Source organism: Microcebus murinus, chromosome 25 (genome assembly GCF_040939455.1).
Source record: "Microcebus murinus isolate Inina chromosome 25, M.murinus_Inina_mat1.0, whole genome shotgun sequence".
NCBI classification, from domain to species: domain Eukaryota; kingdom Metazoa; phylum Chordata; class Mammalia; order Primates; family Cheirogaleidae; genus Microcebus; species Microcebus murinus.
This window is the reverse complement of record NC_134128.1, coordinates 17,743,336-17,763,119: the sequence shown is the minus strand read 5'-3', so window position 1 is coordinate 17,763,119 and position 19,784 is coordinate 17,743,336. Positions and strand designations below refer to the sequence as shown.

At 43.3% G+C, this 19,784-nt stretch overlaps 1 protein-coding gene across 18 annotated transcripts in view; it reads right to left on the bottom strand.

The window, feature by feature from the left end:
• Positions 1-1,948: 1,948 nt before the first annotated feature.
• The window catches only part of PARD3 (par-3 family cell polarity regulator), a 575,331-nt gene continuing 557,495 nt past the window's right edge, over positions 1,949-19,784 (bottom strand). For all 18 annotated transcript variants that reach the window (XM_075997631.1, XM_075997634.1, XM_075997636.1 and 15 more), the window contains 3 exons: positions 18,812-18,932; positions 10,808-10,935; positions 1,949-4,021 (listed from right to left, as the gene is read on the bottom strand). In XM_075997631.1, coding sequence (XP_075853746.1) covers positions 3,628-4,021; positions 10,808-10,935; positions 18,812-18,932 — 643 coding nt within the window. In that variant the 3' untranslated portion in view covers positions 1,949-3,627. The remainder of the gene's footprint in view (positions 4,022-10,807; positions 10,936-18,811; positions 18,933-19,784) is intronic.

Sequence of the window (19,784 nt, the reverse complement as noted above, 5' to 3'; positions counted from 1 at the left end):
GAATATACTTAGACGTAGCTAGTCGAGCCGTAATGACTTACTCTTCCGTGACTAGCAAACAAAGCCAGAAACTAAGACCAATCTGCTTTATCTAAGGTTGGTGTTGACTGGTAGCAATGCCTGTACATTAAGGACTCATAGGATGAAATAAACACATTAAAATCACCAAATATAGAATGCCATATGCATTTTGCATATGCTACATATGCCTGTTACATAGATATGCAAACCTGCATACTTTCTAATAAAAAAAAATATTGGGGGAGGAGGTGGAGTCTTGAAGTTGACCTGCTGTATTTGGGTAAATCAAAGGCAGTGATGTGCACAGAGAAGCCACCGTGACGCCTGGTCCCCTCCCTATGTCCTCCTTGTGTTCAGACCCCTCCAGGCTGATGACCACAGAGCACTGCTGACAAAGTGGTTAGCCCGTTTGCTCATAGGGGTTGGAATACAACCAGCTGCCTCCACCCAACAAAACAGAAAACTCATTTGGCTTACTCTCCTAGAGTTGATTTGTTTGGTTTCCTTGGCAGAAAACCCGAGAAGCCTGGGTGCTATTCTTGTCCCTGTCCATGGGACAGCTTGTCAATTGTGGGATGCTTTGACCTCTGAGCTGCCTTTGGTCTAACTGACCACAGAGAGAGAAGGTAGGTGGCAGTGCTTAAATTATATGCAATATAGACACAGTATGTAATATTATTTTTATAAGAGTGTATTAGTCTTAATGGAGGACTAAGAATGGTAATAATGTCACAGTGGGGACCATCTTTTCCAAGGGGACAGTTGAGTCACTCCACTTCCACCCTCATCTGAGTGTGGGCCTGGGGGCTCTTCTCCCCACTTGCACAGAGTTGGGGCTTGTCTCTGCAGGAACTGGACAGAGCCATGCGCTCGGCTCGTGCAGACAAGATTCCTTCATGGAGCATCTTTCCATTCCTCTGTTGACTTGTTTCCATTCCTACTTCTCTTCCCAGAGCAGCTCAGATTGGCAGTTTGAATCCACAATTCCCTTTGTGACTCGGGTCCCCGAGACATTCAATTTTACCTTTCCTGCTCTGCTCCTTGCTGTCAGTGGAGATTAACAACCTGTGTGTTTTGGCATTTGCAATGGGCCTCCTGGCCAGTGAGAAAATGAACAAATCTGTCCATCTTCCCTTTTTCCACTCTGCCACACCTGGCACGCACAGAACAGCCCGAGAGGTGACATCGCCTTGGCTTGCCATGCACCTCTTGTTCCTGATCTTGAGGTGACAGATTTTGGATTTAGTGACAGGATGAAGGCTGCCATGACAACCAATGCCAGGCACTCCATAAGAGGGCATTTTTGACAGGCCCTTGCAAAGCTTGCCCTTTGGGTGGGGACCACATCGCCTGTAAGTGACATACCTAGGGATGTGTGGCCCTTTATGCCTTCGAAACACCGCGCAAATATTAACAAGTGTCCACCTAAAGAAACAGCGAAACCTTATTTTGTAATTTGGGAAATAAGACCCGTGTTGTTTTCAGAAGTAGGCTAGGATTTGGGCCTTTCTCTGGGCTCACAGCACACGAAGCTAAAATTCAACCAGAACATTAGGCTTGTCACTATGACCCAGAGGGAGAAAAGGGCAGGAACTGGAAGTATTGTGTGGTTTTCTATATCATTTTTTCTTTTATTTAGTTCTAGCGTATTGGTTCCTTCAACTCAGAATTCCCCAGGCTTCTTTAAGCAACTTGGGCCTTTCAGTGGATGCATCAAGAAGGTTCTTCTCTCTCTCTCCCATTAGCCTCTCCCCCCAGGTGTGCCAATGCAATCGATCATCCATTTCTGTATCCGCACACAGGTATGAGGAAACGTCCAACTTTCTCTAAATATGTAAAAAAAAAAAATTATTCACATCTGTTTATATACTTTAAAAAGAAAAAAAGCTAGGAGACAGTTCAACAGGAATAGTACAGACACCAAAAAGAAACAGCAAGAAATACGCCTTTTATTAGAAGTCTCGTATGTACAGGCAAAACCGTTTCCCGAGGCTCAGGGATGGCCGAGGGAAAGAGCCACTGTCATCCAAGCTGGCCGCGCTTACACGGGTAACGCCGTTTAGACACCGCTGCGTATTATTAACACACAGAACCATGGCACGGAAATGCAAAAGTGACACAGGTACAACATGTGGACGCTTCACAGGGTTTCTTAAAAAACAAGTCGACACAAAAATACAATGTGCCAGTTTAAAAAAAAAATAGGCATATCAATACATGTCTTTTTTTTTTTTCTTTCTTTCTTTTTTTTGTTAATACATAGTACGCTGAGCTTTCACCTCCAGCTCCTTTCACACCGGGGTGTGCAGGCACTTTAGCAATCCAGCCACGCTTCACCATGCAGGCCGCGCAGACCGACGGATGAACAAGGGAGTCCTCCTGCCCTGCACGCACGTCAGAACAGCGACACGAGAGCCATCTTTGCGTTGCCGCTGTTTGGGGACACCGAAACGTTCTGTGTGATGTGTGACAGCTTTTCCCTTTATGGGGCTTTTACGTTTCATGGCAGAGCTACTCAGCGGCGTGGCGTCGCCAGGCGGGGGTACAGTAGGTGGGCGCACGAGACACGCGACAGTCGTGACCGACTTTTCTAAAAACGCAGAGAGCGGATCAGTTTTTAGAATCCAAAAACGACTGTCTGATTTGTCTTTATCCCACTCTGTGCCCTCCCTGCCAACCTGTCTGAACAAAAACGGATTGAAATGATGACGGGGGTGTCCTGGGCCATGAACTCGTCATCCTGGGAGAGTTCTCTTCCGAGCCCCCACTGCCTGCCCGCCTGGTGGGACACGCGGGGGCCGGTGGGCAGGCCTGGTCCTCCCCCATCGGGGGGTCAGTCCCGTCCCGGCCCCCACACTTCCTGTGCTGAGCTGCGGTGACTCAACATGTGTGTCGAGAACATGACTGAACAAGTGTATTTATAAACACAGACCAGAAGCATCACTTTATTGGTGATGTTGAGTTCTAAGGCAGTTACAAAAGGACTTCCATGACAACCAAACAGCGTTGAAATATGGCTTAGCTTCTTTTAATAGGGTGATGGCGCTTTCCTGTTGCAAGGAGCTGAGAAAGAAAAGGGAAACCCATCCTGGTTACAAAGGCCTACGAATGACTGTGCTGTAAAGTACGGGAAAGCCCCGATTTTTGGTGTGTGTCACCCACTGTCGTCTACCGCAGACTGAGATGTCACCTCGTAGCTTACAGAACTTAGAGGGAAAAACAAGGACTCACATCACCCTCCACTTCAAGTTGACGTGTCCCCACAGGTTGTACGGAGTGGCCACGAGAAAGCTGCAGACAGCTCGAGTTGGGCCGAGACTCCTGGTACCCCGGGAGACACAGAGCCCGCGGACGCCCTCAACAGATGATTGTCGGATGGCGGGAAACCCTTCCAGGAAGCAGACACTTGAGACGTCGTGGCAAAGACATTAAGGCCTTCCATTTCTTTGCCTGTGCTGCTTAAAGGCACTGGTACCAACAACAGAAAGATTCCATAGTACCATCAAGGTTCTAGAAAAAAAAAAAAAAAAAAAAAACTCCCAAAATACAAGTCTTCGTAGGAAAATGTCTCTTATTGCATGGCATGAAGCATCCTTGTTCTCGTGCTCAGGAATAGAAGGGCCTCCCTTTCTCGGGAGTCTGGAGTCTGTTCAGCCTGGCGACCTGAGAAGGGGAGGGGGGCACGTCTTGCCGGAAGGGCCCCTTGGCAGGGGCGTAACTGGGGTCCTGGACTTTCTTATACGAGTCATAGTTGCTGGGCCCCTCGGGGGCAGGCTGCTTCTTCATCTGCTGCTCTTTCCGCCTCTGTTCCTGGCGAAGGAGCTCCTGGGTCTCCAGCATGACCCTGGCGTTGAAGCCGTGTCCTCCCAGGTAGCCGTTTCTGGAGCCCTGGTAGCTGGAGTACCTGGGGTTCTCCTTGGCGCTCTGGAAGCCTTCCCCCGGGGAGTAGCTCTGCTCCCAAGAGTCCTGGGACACCGAGCTGGCGTTTTTCCTGCTTTGTCTAGAAAACATAACCCACAGGTTAGTGAGAGGGTTGGGAGAAGAAGAGGGAGGGAGGGAAGGGGAAGGGATGGATAGAACATGCATTCTAATGTTTCTGCAAATACTGCTGTATTCTAATCGTGTGCCCCATACCGTAGCTGGAGAATTCCAACATGACTGTCCTCAGCAGGGTCACAGTCTCAGATAAGTAAACAGTCGCTAAACAGGAGAAGGACACAGACGCAGCTGCGATTTAGAAGCAGGGTCCTCCTGTGTCTGGGTAGGTACTGCCTGCTCTGCTCAGAGCCTCAGCACCTCCTGCCATTTAGACACACTGGCAACTGCAGAAGAAGTGTCAGAGATCTGGCAGCTTCCGCAGCGGCAGTAACTGCTGGAGTTAGAAAGTTACAATTCTATTCTAAACAAGCAAAACAAACATTTTACTCAGCTGCCACCATCATGCCAGAAAGGCTGGCCGATAGGAAGCGCACGGAATGGATCACAACGCGACTTCGGTTATGAAAGACTTAAGTCTAGACTCCTTTATGATTAAAAATGTAACAGGCAGTCCCTTAAAGACCCGGCTTTCGAGTTGTGTACGTCAGCAGCTGACATTCTTCGGAAAACGTGCTCGCTCATCGAGACTGTAGAACCTGGAAGCCTGTAGAGCAGGCACTATTTCCTCGCACATCTTACCTGCGCCGAAGGCCAAGATAACCCACTTAACTCACATTCTGTCACCCCCAGGTAGGGGAATAAATCAGAGTCGTAAGGAAATTTCAAATTCTTATCGCTTCTGCAATAAAGTTGGTCCATGATTTTCAGGAAACATTATTGTTTTGAAACATCTTTAATTTACTATCAAGTCTCTAGATGCATTTATGAATTTACAATAAGATTGGCTATGATAAAGTAAAACAATTTGGTGCCAGAAAGGAAGACATGCCCTAATTTTTTTTGCCTCGAAAATGGGAGAGGGGGAGAGAAAATTGAGTAATAAAACAAAATATATTGCTCCATTTATCAATAAGAAAATCATTTGGCGACAGTATGTATTGCTCAGCCTTCCACATCAACACATGCGACGTGGCTGAATGTTCCCATAAACTCCTGCAGAAAGAAAATAAGGTTTGTGGAGTGGCCGGGTCTCCCGCAGGAATGAAGTAATGTGCATTTTTGAACATTCAGAAGTTCTATCAAGACAGTTCAGAATGGAATCTGCCCATTTTCCATATGGCCTAAACTGTAGTCAAGGGCTATTTTCAGTAAGGACAATGAACTTAATAATGTGCAGCATGTCACCCCTGGATATGACATGTGATTAACTACCCGGTCTACAGCATGTCTGACTGGTTCTCTTTTAATAGGAGGCAGATCATTTGTATGATTAGCCCAGGCAAGGATCTTTAGATGTGATGGAATCGTTTATTTGCCCAAAGCACTGATCATCTTCACTTAAAAAGTCATAAATTAATCTGCCCAGAGACACGGCGGCATGAAACCAGGGATTTGACATTAATCATGAAACTTTAATTAAAACGGCGCACTTGTTACTGATATTACAGCAACAAAAGTGGGAGTCCTTTATGAGTTAGTTATCGATTGAAAGATAATCAGATATAGGCTCCAGAAATTTCACCTCTTTTTCATGCCTGGCCTACTAAGATACTGATCCCCTTCCTTCCCAACTGCGCCAGGCTCGCTCTACAGCGGGGTGCACCGTGAGCGGAATTCTGACTCATCCCAGGAAGACAGAATATTTCTATATTTAAACAACAGGGAGAATTGACTGAATGATGTGGGAAAACAAATTTTTTTTGTAGATAAAATTTTCTTCCAATTAATCAATATAGAAAAAAGGAAGCAGACTGCCCCGAGGTATGAAGTAAGATACGAGGGGAAAATGCATACATGAAGATACATGCACACGCACGGACCGGCTTCCTTGGTAAGGCAGCCAGTGGCATCGTTAGGGAGGGATGGGGGTATACAGGTGGCAGGGCAGGCGACAGGGAGATGTGGTCAAGGGCCAAGGGCCAGGACCAATAAAAACAGAGAAAAAAACTCCACAACAGCAAGAACTTGAGGTTAGAGAGTTTTCCTGACCAGGAACATGTACAAAAACTAGGAGCTTGTGACTAAAGGTACCTTTTCCCTCATTAACATAGTAAAACTCACACCCCCTAGCGCCATGACAGCTCTGGAGCCGGCCATACAGTACTCTGTGTCTGTCCTCACTCTGTCACACACGCCCTGCCTGCGATTCTTCCAAGCAAGGAGCCCCAAAACCAGGTCAACACCTCTCAAAAACCATACCTGACAGTGTTGATACGCCCTTGATTGAGGACAGAATGAGACATGAGCCGACTTTAGACAAGGAAGCGGACAATAAGCGATTCCTACACTGGAAAACTAGGCATGCAGGCACCATGGCGAGGTTGGAGAGGGGCTTAGGATCAGACAGACATAGATTCGTACCCTGAGTCTGCCACTGTCCAGCTGTGTGGCCCTGGGAGAGTTATGCTCACTGGGTCTGTGAAACTGGCATGACAACTGACCTTGTAACGTTGTGGGAGAAAACAGATGAAATAACACACATGAAGTGCTTAGGAAAGTGACCTGCACACAGAAAATGGCTCATCAGTGTTGGAGGAGTAGTTTGAGGACAAAGTCACTTTGCCTTCAAAGACTAGGCTCTGGGCGAGGCGTGATGGCTCACATCTATAGTCCAGCACTTTGGGAAGCCAGGGCAGGAGGATCGCTTGAGGCCAGGAGTTCAAGACCAGCCTGAGCAAGAGCGAGACCCCATCTCTACAAAAAATAGAAAAATTAGTGGGGCATGCTGGCATGTGCCTGTAGTCCCAGCTACTCAAGAGGCTGAGGTAGGAGTATTGCTTGAGCCTAGGAGTTTGAGATTGCAGTAAACTATAATGATGCCACTGCACTCTACTCGGGGTGACAGAGTGAGACCCTGTCTCAAGAAACAATTGGAAAAAAAAAAAATCAGGCTGTGGGTTGGGTGGTGGGGGGGGCATCTTTCTGACCAAAGAAGAAAAATAAATAAAAATGTGAGCTTTCCATTTCTGAATCCATTCAAAGCACATACCCTGGTTTGGCAATAACTATCACCTAATGATTACAACTACCTCCAGGAGGGCCTGAAGACCATCATCATGTAGAGACTTCAACCAAAGACCCAACACTTAAGGGAGGCCATTGGGGGGACAGAGAAGGATGGAGAAAGACAGGAAGAGCCAGGCTGAGAAGGTCACAAGCAGATTGAAGACATAACGAATGGGCCTGGTGGGCAGAGCACGTCAGGGTATGGACACACAGCCAGGAGGGGAGCTGTACACAGCAAGGCAGCCCAGACAGCAGCAGAGGAGAAGCTGAGGGAGGGGAGAGAAAGTAGAAGTGGAGAGACCACAGGCAAAGAAAATAAAGAGAATATTTAATCAAAGACCTTTCTTGCTACCAGTGTCTATGACTCCATTTGAGAGCTGCCTTTTGGCTGCTAAGGAAAGGAACTAATTTAGCAATTAAAAAAAGATGATGGTCCAAGGGTACAAAATCTCAGTTAGGAGGAATATATTTTTTGAGTTCTGTTGCATAGTGTGGTGAATATAGTTAATAATAGAGTACTGTATATTTCAAAATAGCTACTAGCAGAGGAAATTTCAGATGTTCTCACCACAATGTTAAGTCCTAAGGTGATGGCTGACTTAACTAGTTTGATTTAGTTATTTCACGTGTATTCATGAATCATAACATCACTTTGCACCCCCTAAATTAATACCATCATAAATTGTCAGTTGACAATAACAAATAATTTTACAAAAGCAAAAGAAAACACCCTAGTCTGATGGAGACTGAGCGTGGGTCACGCAGGTCTCCTTACCCCACGATCTAGAGTTGCCACCTGGCCGGTGTTTCCTGCTGACATTTCAAGATGTAACTTGAATTCTGCCTGTAGATTTTCTTAATTAAAGTTAGAATTTATAAACCACCCTGGCTTCTATACATCCCTCTAATTCAAACCACCTTATATAATGCGACTGACACAAAGTCTTGACCATTTGTTTTATTTTATGCTCTCCTTTGTAACTAAACGTTTTTGGGGGGTATATGCGTGTAATCTTTTTGGTTTCAAATGCCATACCAATTTGTTTAGACAAAACTCTGCTAATTGTCAACATCCAAAGAGCAGAGGTCAAGTGTCTTTGAAGAACAGCACATGTCAGAAACTTGGATTTGACTCAAGCTCGAGTAGGGGGCTGCAGTCCCCCATCCTGGACCTACTGTTTGCTTTCTTTACCATCCGTCAGATCTCGGCACACAGCCCGCTGCTGAGTGGCGTCGCTCTGCATGGAAGTGAGCTGGGTGCGGGTGCCGCATGCCTCATCTTCCTCACAAACGCAAAGAGACGCGTTGAGAAATCACTCTCTAAAGGAAGGCAAGAACGTGACGTGGAAGCCTACCGGCCCCTCTTGCTGCAACTTACATAACTCTGTAATTTGGGGATGTCTGCTTTTCTCGTCTCTAAGTAGGATAACACGCCTAAAAATAGGGAGCCACAATTAACCCAGAGGGAACGTTGTCGTTATTTAGGGACACGCTAAATAACACGGGTAGCACTAGCAGTAGCAGCAGCAACCCTCTTCTGCGTGTAAATATAGACGGCACTACAGGGCGCTGCAGAAGAGAGAGGCGGAGAAGGGAAGGGAGGCACAGAGGAGAGGGAGGGAAGGGCTGAGAGTGAGGACAGGAGCGTCTGGACACAGGGATCAGTCGGGAGTGCACGAGCTACTTTGGAGGGTGCCCAAGAGGACTTCAGTGGAAGCATCTATTTCCTCTTCCCGAGGATGGGGGCCCCCCTAACACCCCAGCTCCCTCCCAGCTGCCCTGCGGGCCAGGCCACTCTCTCCTACCTCCCTTTCTCAGTCCTTTGCATCTCCCATGTCACTCCTCTAATCACACACACTTTGGTGTGTTTCTCCTTGATTCATTATAAATACTCTCAAAAACAGCCGAAGCAGATGAAGCCAAGCAGTTTGCCTATAACATGACACAATTGACATGAGCTATGCGGTGCCATGGCCCGTTCACCTGTGTGGCCACGGCAGCTACACCAGGTAGGTCAGTTCCCCACCTTGTCACGCTCACCTTCCCGACGGGATGCACGCCGGGCAGGCTGGGAGAGGGGACTTTACATGGCTGAACCTTTCTGTCTAACCCTTCAAGTGCTTAGTGTTTGATTCACTGGGATGATTCACATGGTAGCTTTTGTCCAAATGCTAAGGGCGGGAGAGCACAGAGGGGAACTTCAGATCTGTTAACATCCCGAACATGGGAACAGAAACCCTTGGTAGCAAAGGGTATAAAATAATGGGTTAGGACATGGGCAAGGTGGGTGTGAATTACTGGCAAAATTACTTACGGGCTCTGTGACGTTAGGAGAAGTTACTTAACTTCTCTAAGCTGTTTCCTTGCAATGCAATATGATCTCCAAGGTCCTGTCCAAACCTAAACTTTAAAAATCTTACCTAGAGTGGGCTAAATAACCATTACAGGGTAATTCTCCTATTTAAAGGAAAATATAATTTAGCACTCCAAGGAGATATAGCCTTATGTGCTGAAAAAGAACAACCATTTTTTGAATTTTTCAAATGAACAAGTTACTACGATAGATGGCTCTCATCCTGGTGGAGATTTTCATTCATATCCATGTTCCCTGGGCTGACCTGTGTCAATGTGGTGATGTCCCTCATGGTTATTACAGTGACTATTTAACATTTAAAGGATCTCATCTGTGTTAGAAATTGAAATCAAGATCATTTTCCCATCGGTCAGTTAATATACACAGATAAGCATTTACCACCCTCAAAAAATTGTTTGGCTCAAATTCTGAACTGTCTACTTGATGTCAACATGGCAAAAGGATCTTTTCCCCACTGAAAATGTTTCTGTTGCCTGGTTTTGAAACAGGACAACAAATGCCTGTAAGAACCGTGACCACGGGAGTGACCTGTTTGAGGAAGTTTGAAAGCTGAATGTTTTTCAACACTTTTATTCTTTACTATGCCTGGAAGAAATATTTCGATGGCAAAAATGGCTATTCTCTCAAGGCACTGGGGCTCACTCGCCTGAGAGCTTTCCAGTCTCTGACGGAGAACACCTGGGGTGGGTAGAGGCCCCTCCCCGTGGGGAGCCGGGCAGGTGAGCCTTTCTTGCATGGTTGCTGGCTAATGAAATGAGCATCTCTGGGATGCTCTGAGGTCCAACACTGGGCAACAGCAGTGATGGGGTGACAACAGGACAGTGAGCCTTGGGGCCACTGATCCCATATAGGCATGGTGCACGGAGCAGTCACTCCCATCCTTTTACAGAGCTCTAGATTTGCAAAGTACCATTTATTTGCCCTAGTTACCCTACGAGCTAATAAGCAAAATAAGAGTTGCCGTTTTATTGTTCAGATAAAGAATCTGTCTTGTCCACGGCCACCCGGGAAGTAGTAGACCCAATACTAGAACCCAGGTCTGACCCTAAGCCCGGTACTCATGTGTCAGGTCACTTCACTTTCAGTTAGGGAGATTTTGGGTGAAAATGCGGGCATCTCCTGAAGCACCTTTGTTTCTAGTCTTCCGGGTCACACACTGAGATGGCCCCCCAAGATAAGCAAGGATTGCCACCATCCGTGTGTTGATTCTAGAACCTATGACTGCCCGGTGCAAGCTGGTGCAATTTGGGAAGGAGCGTTTCCTAACGGGGGGGGGGGGGGGCGGGGGGGGGAGATTTGAGCCCGTACCGTGGCAGGGAGCTGTACTGGCGCTGCGCTTGCTGGAAGCTCTCGCGTTCCTCCTGTCGCTGCCGCTGCAGCTGCACCTCCACCGACACGGAGTGCCGGCCGCTCTGCGCCGCCGGCCTGGAGTTGGGCTGGAGGGGAAAGTGCACATCAGTAACCAGGAAGAACCACACACATCACACAACTGCCTGACTCAGTTGCAACTCTTACAAATGGCCTGAGAGACATTTTGCAAATTCTGTGATTTTTTTGTTTTTTGTCAAAATCAAGTTTCTTTGAGAAAAGAGACATATCATTGTTCTCAGAGCCCTAAATATTCAATCATCTTAAACTGTGGTTTTTGGCTTTGGCATGTGGTTTAAATGTGAGAGGATCAACCTTTCTAGTCTTCTTAATGAGGTTTGGTCAATTATCAACATTAGATACCAGTTTATGTTTTTTCTATATATAGCCAACACAAGGAGATCAAGGCTGCTCAGAAGACTAGAAAAAATTAATGAAAAATATGCTACAATAATTCACACACACACAAAAATAATAAAATAATAAAAATCTGCTACAATGATTCACAAAAGTAGGGAAGTCCAAGACTACATACTTGAAAGTTGGCTGGGTTGGTGAATTTTGGGGGTAGTTACATATTTTAGTGTCATAGTAGGATACAATATAGCCAATTCCCCTTTTACTACAAGATGATAAATTTTGAGCCAGGATTAGTTTAAACTTGGCTCTCTATTAGCCACGGGCAGGTCTTCTCCAATCCACGAATGGCAGCCACACAGGGAACAGAAACGACTATCGAAAGAATAAACCTAAAAGCTAACAGCTACTTAAATGGTTGTTAGGTAATGCGTTTTACCTTAGTTATTAGGAAATAGCATTTACCTGGGTTAATCAATACCCTGTAGAGAAATTTTCAGTCCTTCTGGGTAAATACTTTGGCCAGCAGGTCATCTATGCATTGGTGTCTCTCACCCAAATCAGATTGCTGAATATGCATGTTGACCTGTGTAGATGGAGTCCCCGTGGGTATGTCGACTTTGCACTGACAGCTGTCCGCTTCCCTCTAGATCTGGCCTTTTGAAACGAAAGTAGCTCTACTCAAAATAGACAATGATGCCTCTGACTTCACAAAACATCTAACAATGGTTTATCATAGCATCAGTGGCGGGCACTCTTAAGTAATCCTTTCTGATGCTTGTTCACCTCTGCTCCCCCTTTTGTGCTACACAACATTGTTCAACAGGCATATTCTGAGTGAAGAATGTCTGTTAGAAACAAGTTATTGATTTTCTTTTAGAGTTGAAAGCCAATGGCAGACTTTGACCCTATCGTAATTTTCTAAAATAACAGAGCCTTAGCATTCATTGGGAGAGTTGTTAAGATAACACGGGGCCTTGTTACCTAAAGAATGGCTCCTGGGGTTGGTTTTTGTCTGAAAAGAAATCAAGCATCATCTATTGTTCTCTTTCTGCCAGGCCAGCACTACCTTATTTGTTGATAAACAATAATGAGGCACTATGTAGGACAAAAATTTCCAAGCATATGGGCATAGTCAGCGAGCATATTAAAAGTATCCCGATACAAAAATAATGTGCGAGGAGATTAGGCTTTACAATACCCCAGTCTCTCCTAGTAGATGTTTATAACCACACTCATTGCAACAAATGTGTGTTCAGAGACCTGCTTTGCAACACCGTTCAAATAACACACCAGTGGAGCCCTCAGCAAGAAAAACACTTCGCTGAGTGAGTTCTGCTTAGGCAAACAAAGCATCAACCAATTGTTCATCAACTATGTTAAAGAAGACCGCCATTTTCTTCCATGACACTTGACAAGGATGGCCAAAAAGGAAACTGAACTGTTTTATTGATCATGGCCAACCACGGGAAGTCTGGGACAAGCCACTGGACAGAGAGAAAGCAAAGTAAGAAAATGCCACACAATTTCCTTTGCGCCCTCAAAAGAACCACATTTTCCTTTTCTTCTCACTCAGTAGAAGCTATATACATGTGTCAAGCAGTCTTGAAAGATCTGGCATTCTGCGGCAGGATTTAGTAACCAGCTTTTTAGACCCATGCTGTTCTGTGACACACGGCTTGCAGAGATGTGAAAGGAAAATGCAAGGTCTTGTAGAAATTTCAGGTGTATTTTTAAGTCATTTCTCCCGGAGGCCTGAAAATTTGATTCCAACAGAGAAAAAGAAAGTTGAAGGGCCTTTGTTTTTCTCAACTATGTGTTTTCTGACACTATTCACCTCAAACTTTATCCACTGCAAGCATCTACCTGGATCTCAATGAACTCCAATAATGAAATCACCAGCATACTGGGCCTGAAAAACTCCAAATATGTACATGAGTTTGGTATCAGCAAATTGACATATTTCATACTATCATGCTCACTATTATGAAACAGCCTCATCATTAATATTTTATCCCATTTCTCATTTCAGAACATGCAAAAGGGTAGGTAATTAAAAAGAACCACCCTGATCTTTGAGATGAAAATTTAATGGGCCACCTATTTCCAGGAAGACTGCCTACATGACCAGCCCATAGCAACAATGAAAAAAGTTCACCCTGGTTAGGTTTTACTCTTGGCCTGAATACAAAGTTACTTCTCTGATGCACAGTTTCAATGAAGACCTCATAAAAATGTAAACTGTGGGAACAATATTGGCAATCCTGACTTTTAAATATTATGATTTCAACTCCTATGGCAGAAATAGAATAAAAATATATCTGAGTCCAAAATCACAAAAAAATAAAGGAAGAGGTTATTTGTAACCTCACAGAGAAGTGCATGTTTTCAAATAAAACATCATCAACAACTACAACAAAGTAACATCTGTTCAGGGAAATACATGTGCGGGGATAATTGTAATAATTCTGGAGCTCCACCAGATAACAAGGCAAGCTCTGTTTTAACAGTGCAAATTACAAATAACCCTGGTCTTGTTGTGATGAAATTGGTTACAAGCAATGACCTTTCAAATCAAAAAATAGTCCAGGCTGCCAAGGCCGTAATAACAACAGAGGCTGTACGACAGAAATAAATACACGACTATCTATTACACAGCACATCAGAGGGCCACCATATATGAAACTGTTCATGGCTTATGCTTAAAACCACAAGTGAAAAATATGCATGCTGCTTTGGTAAGTTGCAAAGCACTTATCTTTATTGTGATTGTAAAGGGATAATATTCAAAGCTTGGGGAAGCTACTTAATTTTTGGTATCACCTAGTAATGTAAAACAATAGAAAAAACATCTTCCATGTAGTGTTCAGTGAATGAAATCATTAAGCATTTCCTGCGATGAAATAAAATCATTATGTTTCCAAAATAATAGAAGATACACAAAACATAAAACAAAATAGTTAACGAACTATAGAACACAAACAAACAGTGCAAAGTTTCAGTATTAATTAGAATTAGGTAATATTGTAAAACTTTTACAGTTTAATATAAAAGGATGTTGCCACTTATGAAGTAAACTCATTATTGTTTTATTAACATTTACATAAAATATGTGATGTTTTAAATGCCCTATATTTTTTCTTCATATACTAAGAAAAATAGTGTATAAGCATAAAGATATGTGCATGTGTACATACACACATAGGTAATATTTTTATAAATGATCATTTTGGGTAGGTTTTCTACTTAAATTATGAATAACAGAAATCTCCAAAATTTCACATGTCCAAGGGCATGTATAGAAAACAAGGAAAAAAATACAAAACACTCATGTCCTTTGGATGAAAGCCAATGATGATGATAATGATAATTATGATGACAGTATCAAAAATCCCTTTGAGACTTAGAATCCCTATTTTAGCAATTCAAACATGCTGTAACCCTAATACGAATTCCATATTCTGGTAAAAATGGCACTTTAATGATTTGGTAGAGGACAGAAATAATTTTAATGCCATTAAATCATGTAAAGAGCGTAAATTGTTTACTCTGTTAAAGTGACCATTGCTAATATAATTATTTTCTATAGGAGACTGATTCAAAACTTTTAATCAAAATGAAGTTAATTTTTGTCCATCTATCCTGCCTTCCCAACCTCCACCCATACCCCAGCACAAACTAGAGTTCTGTAACTGTTAATCGAACTCTTGTGCCTTCTGAATGTTGAAAAGTTTAATTGCTACTACGGATACGAGTAATAGTTGAAAATCTATTACTTTTCTCATAAAGTTTTTATAAATTTATGTTTCATTCTTAACATTGTATTTGTTTTCATCTCATCTTTCCCACCAGTGCTTGGATCTATTTTTTTTTTTTTCCTGCCGCTTTAAGTAATAGGTACATTGAAAATGAAATGGGTGCTCTAGAAAACAAGCCAGGCCCCTCTAGTGTCAAGTGCTTATGACAACCAAAGGCAGCTTCGGGAGTTCTCGTCAACTTAGGCTTTTGAGGGATGGCCCGTGGGTCAGGTAGGCTTTGGCTGGGGGTGGCATGGGCTAAAAGAAAGGGACCTATATTTTTTTGAATCCGGGCATGGATGCCACTATGGGAAAATGACAGCAGACACCATTTAAGCCTTAATAAAGATGAAAAAAAAAAAAAAAGAAAAAGAAAACCACCATTTTCTCAAATTCCCCAGGCACGGGGGATGAATCTCAGGGTACACAGTGGCTGTGTACCGTGAGGGGCTCGCCAATTAGAGCAGGCAGAACCCTTGGGGGTGGGGGTAAGAAGAGCTATTGAAAGTCTAAGAGAAGAAAATAGAAAAAAAGGGCAGATTTTGCTATTTGTTTAAAGACAGCTAGGAAGCAAGGAAGCTTGGGGGAGAAGAGGATGTTCACATCGCAGAGTATCAATTTTCTACCTGAAGGACTAAACTACTTTAAGTCACTCCCAACCTAGGATGGAAAGGATTTAGCAAGACAGCTATTAAAGGCTCCATTATCCCATCCACCAATCGTCTCAGCCAGCAAGTCTCCTTGTGGGCAACACTCAGGTATCTGCGAAGTTTTTACAGCGTACTGTACTTATGTCTGCAGCCTGCAATTTAATTCTTTTAAAAGCAACACTAAGTCCTGTCCGTCTCTGAGCTCTGTGATAATAACCCTAACCTCAGCTATTGTTCCATTATCTTAAAAAAGATTTAAAGCAACTTGCTGCTTTATTTATGTTGCACCTGGCACAACGAGAGGAAGAAGATGCTTTTTCTTCTTCTCCTGCTCAACTTGGGAGAGAACTCACGTCAATTACGGAGCTAAGGAAATTTTCTGGGCCTCTGCTCATCTAAAGACCTTTTGTGCCACAGATCAGCTCCCTCAGGCCCAGACATTATTCTGAACAAAGGCCCTGGGAACAGGTGCATTCCGTACTGCTAGAGTTTATAGAGAACATTCTCAAAATAGAGAAATTGAAAAGGGCTGCCTGGATGAATTTTCGCAGCATCTCACTGTGTATGTAAAGTAATTGGCTTGGATATTTTCTATATGACACATCTGGCTGCACTTTGTGTGTGGGCATTTCTAACAAGCGTGACAATTTCAACTAATATGGTCTAAGCTGTACACACAGCTTGAAGATGAGTTTGGGGGTTCCTTCAAACTGAAATGATTATAAACCGTTCCAATGAGTGAAATCATGGCCTCATCCTCTCGAAATAGAGTGACCTTCCAAGGTCAGAATGCATACAGGAAGAGGAAAACAGATAAACAGGGACACACAAAGCTCATTCTGCAAAAATGGATAATAAAAACCATAGACTGAGCTCCATTTGGAATACCTTAGTAGCTCTTACTAAGGTAACGATGAGCACTAGCAGGAAAATTAATACAGTAAGTAGAACTATAGTCACTTTCAGCTCATTTACATGATCAGTAAAATGGAGCAAGATGTCAATTGTTCGAAAATGAAAAAAATTAAAAAAAGAAAAGAAGAAAAGGTCAACGTCTGACCCACAATTTAGGAAATTATTCGATTCCTGAGGCAATCAGCCTGTCATCCAAATAATTCCCTGCTCACTCATTACCAGGAAACGATAACACAAGCCAAGTTGTCTGTCTAAAGCTGCTGTGGCATTTTGATATACAATAATGTGACCCATGACCTTCAGTAGTTGAGTTTCCAAATGTGCAAGATTTTCTCAAACATTTCCCCAACACAATTGTTCATGTTAAGTAGATAACGTAGAAATACATGCCAATGTATTCACTGTCCCCATTCAAAAAAATCTTAGAAGAAACCAATAGATTTCAAATCATTTTGACTTCTCCAGGTGAAAAACATCTAGAGCTGTTACTAAGAAGGAGCCTCAAACAAACCTGGAGATCTTGCAGGAAGATACAATGTCACCAACCAGAAATCAATTCATCCATCTTGGTTACCTGAGATACATTTCTTTGTTTCTCAAAGTTGTATGTTTAAAATATATTCCCGCTTCAAAGAAGGGATCTTTTAAGCCTTTCCTGATCACCCAAAACTGATTTGGGCTTTGCACCTCCAGGCTTAACAACATCCCATGTATACTGCTAGCACACACGTCTGCACGGTATTCTTTTACTTTTAGTAGCTCCACTGCAGAGTTTGAAGGGCATTTTTTCCTCCCCACCTTTGTTCTCCTGCCCCAAACTCGATGACTGGAACACAGGAAGCACTCACTGAATGTGATGAATTCAATAATTAACTACAGAGTAAATGTTGGGAATGCAGGTTTGGAATCCCCGTTCCCAGGTGAAGTCAGACAGCTGACACTGCTCCCCACAGCTTAGTACAGGGGGTGACCAGTCCACGTGGGGTTTGCAGGGCTCGAATTGCGTGCCTGTGTGATAACCATTTCCATATGCAGTTGCTGTTTTCTCTCTCAGGTTGACACTGTGCCCATGATTCTACTCAGCCCCTTTGTACAAATATACATCGCTGAGAATGTATTTACCACTCATTGCAAAAGAACCCTGCCTTAAGAAACCTAGTAGGAACAGACTGAGTCAATTATGCCAAACGATGTAAGCACGTTAACATCATTGTCGTGTTGCTACATGGGAGTGACGCACTGTATGTGACCATCTAGAAAAATGAACTAAATACCTTAGAAAAAATATCATTAATAGGAATATTGTTGCAGAAGACAATTAGAGATTTTCTTGGATATCTGACTTGAGGAACTTGTTTTATAACCTCCCCAGGTCAGGCAAGAACTGATTTCATGGGCGTTTCTGCTCCTCAATACTGGTCCCATATTGCAAACTGGCTGTGTTAAGGCCCCATGTTGCTACCTGAACTAAAGTTCAAGCTGCAGTTGACCCTTGAACAGCACAGGTTTACACTGCATGGGTCTACTAACACACAGATTTTCTTCTGGCTCTGCCACCCCTGAGACAGCGACTACAAGCCCTCTTCTCCCTCCTCCTCCACCTCCTGACCTGCTCCAATACCTCCCTTCCCAGAAGTGCCATCATCTCTAGGGTGAAACACAAGATCAGAATATGGGTCTGATGTTGAGAAAACCATTCAAAGTTCTGTTCTAGAAAGATCCCTCTGGTGGCTGTGTGGAGGACAGGTGAGACTAAGAGGGGTGCAGAGAGATAAATGGGACGGATTCAACAAATACACAAGGGGGTTGAGGGAGATTAAAGGATCAGGAATTCCTAAACACTGTATCTTGTACATTATAGACACAATAGATAGGTGCTGAATGAATTTATTTGGGCTTTGATTCTGAGAAAAAAATATCTATAGAAAAATATTTACTAAACTTAAAAAAATGCATAGTTGGGAGAAAGAATTCTTTTGCCATATTTTATCATAAGACTGATGAGACCAATTATTATGCAATGGACAGATGGTGGAACAAGATATAAAATGAAATTAGCAATGATGAAACTCAGATGGAAATGAGGGAAAGGTCAAAATGTTAAAGGTCAAAGGAATTTGGTTCCATCTTGTCGAATTTCATGGAGGACTGAGGTCATAGCTTAGTGGCCATTACTGTAGGGAAGCTGTAGGATGATTCATTGTGCCCAAGAACCCAGTACTTACCCAGGGTTGTTCAAAGCTGTAGGTACGTCGCCGATCTTCTACGTCTTCATCCTGCTTTGCTTGCTGGAATTCTTGCCGCAGACGCTGTATCCGATCGTGGTTGCTAGGAGTTGATCTGTTACTAAAAGAGAGACAGGGCAACAGTGAACACCCTCCGGAAATAACACGCGGGAACCACAGTTGCTAGCAAAAAAATGGCAACTTGCTATGAAATGACGATATTTACGAAAAAGTGAATTTTTAAAACAGTATCTGGGCATTTTCAATATGTTTTCATTGTGTTCTCTGGGTTAAGGCTTATTGAAGTTTTTTCAGATATTCAAGAGGGTGAGCAGTATTTTTAGATATTCCTTTTTTCACACTGTTCTTTAAAAGTCTCATCTACTCTCTGTAATCTGGCAAGGTGCTGGCAGGGAAGTTTTCCTGGAAAGTCAGAAATACCAGGGTCCAGTCCTAGCTCTTCCACTTTCTTAGACGAAGGCACTTAATGCTTCTGAGCTGCAGTTTCTTTACATGCGAAGTGGAGATAATAATTTGACTCTAAATACCACAGTTGTAATAAACAAGTGAGATGACACCATTACACACAGCCTCACAAATGTGATTATTTTCATATCGCTATTACATGAAGTTCCTAATATGAGTCATCAGAGGTCTGTAAACACAACATAACTCTCACAGCATAAATGAGAAGCATTTTTAAAATAGGGTCAGGTGATAGTCTGATTTAACCAGTTAGTTAATGATGCTGTCTTCTTTATGCATAGCACTGAATTTTGTTTTATACTCACAAAGAGCTTATAAGGTAAGTGCAGAAGGTAGTATTTCACATATATTTAAGAACGTAGAAACTGACATTCGCAGAAGTGGTTTGTTTAAAGTCCTACTCCAACCTTCATTTCACTATGCCATGCTATCACTCAGGAAAACATGGATCGGACTCTAAAGCTCCTCCTTTGTAAAAATCACACAC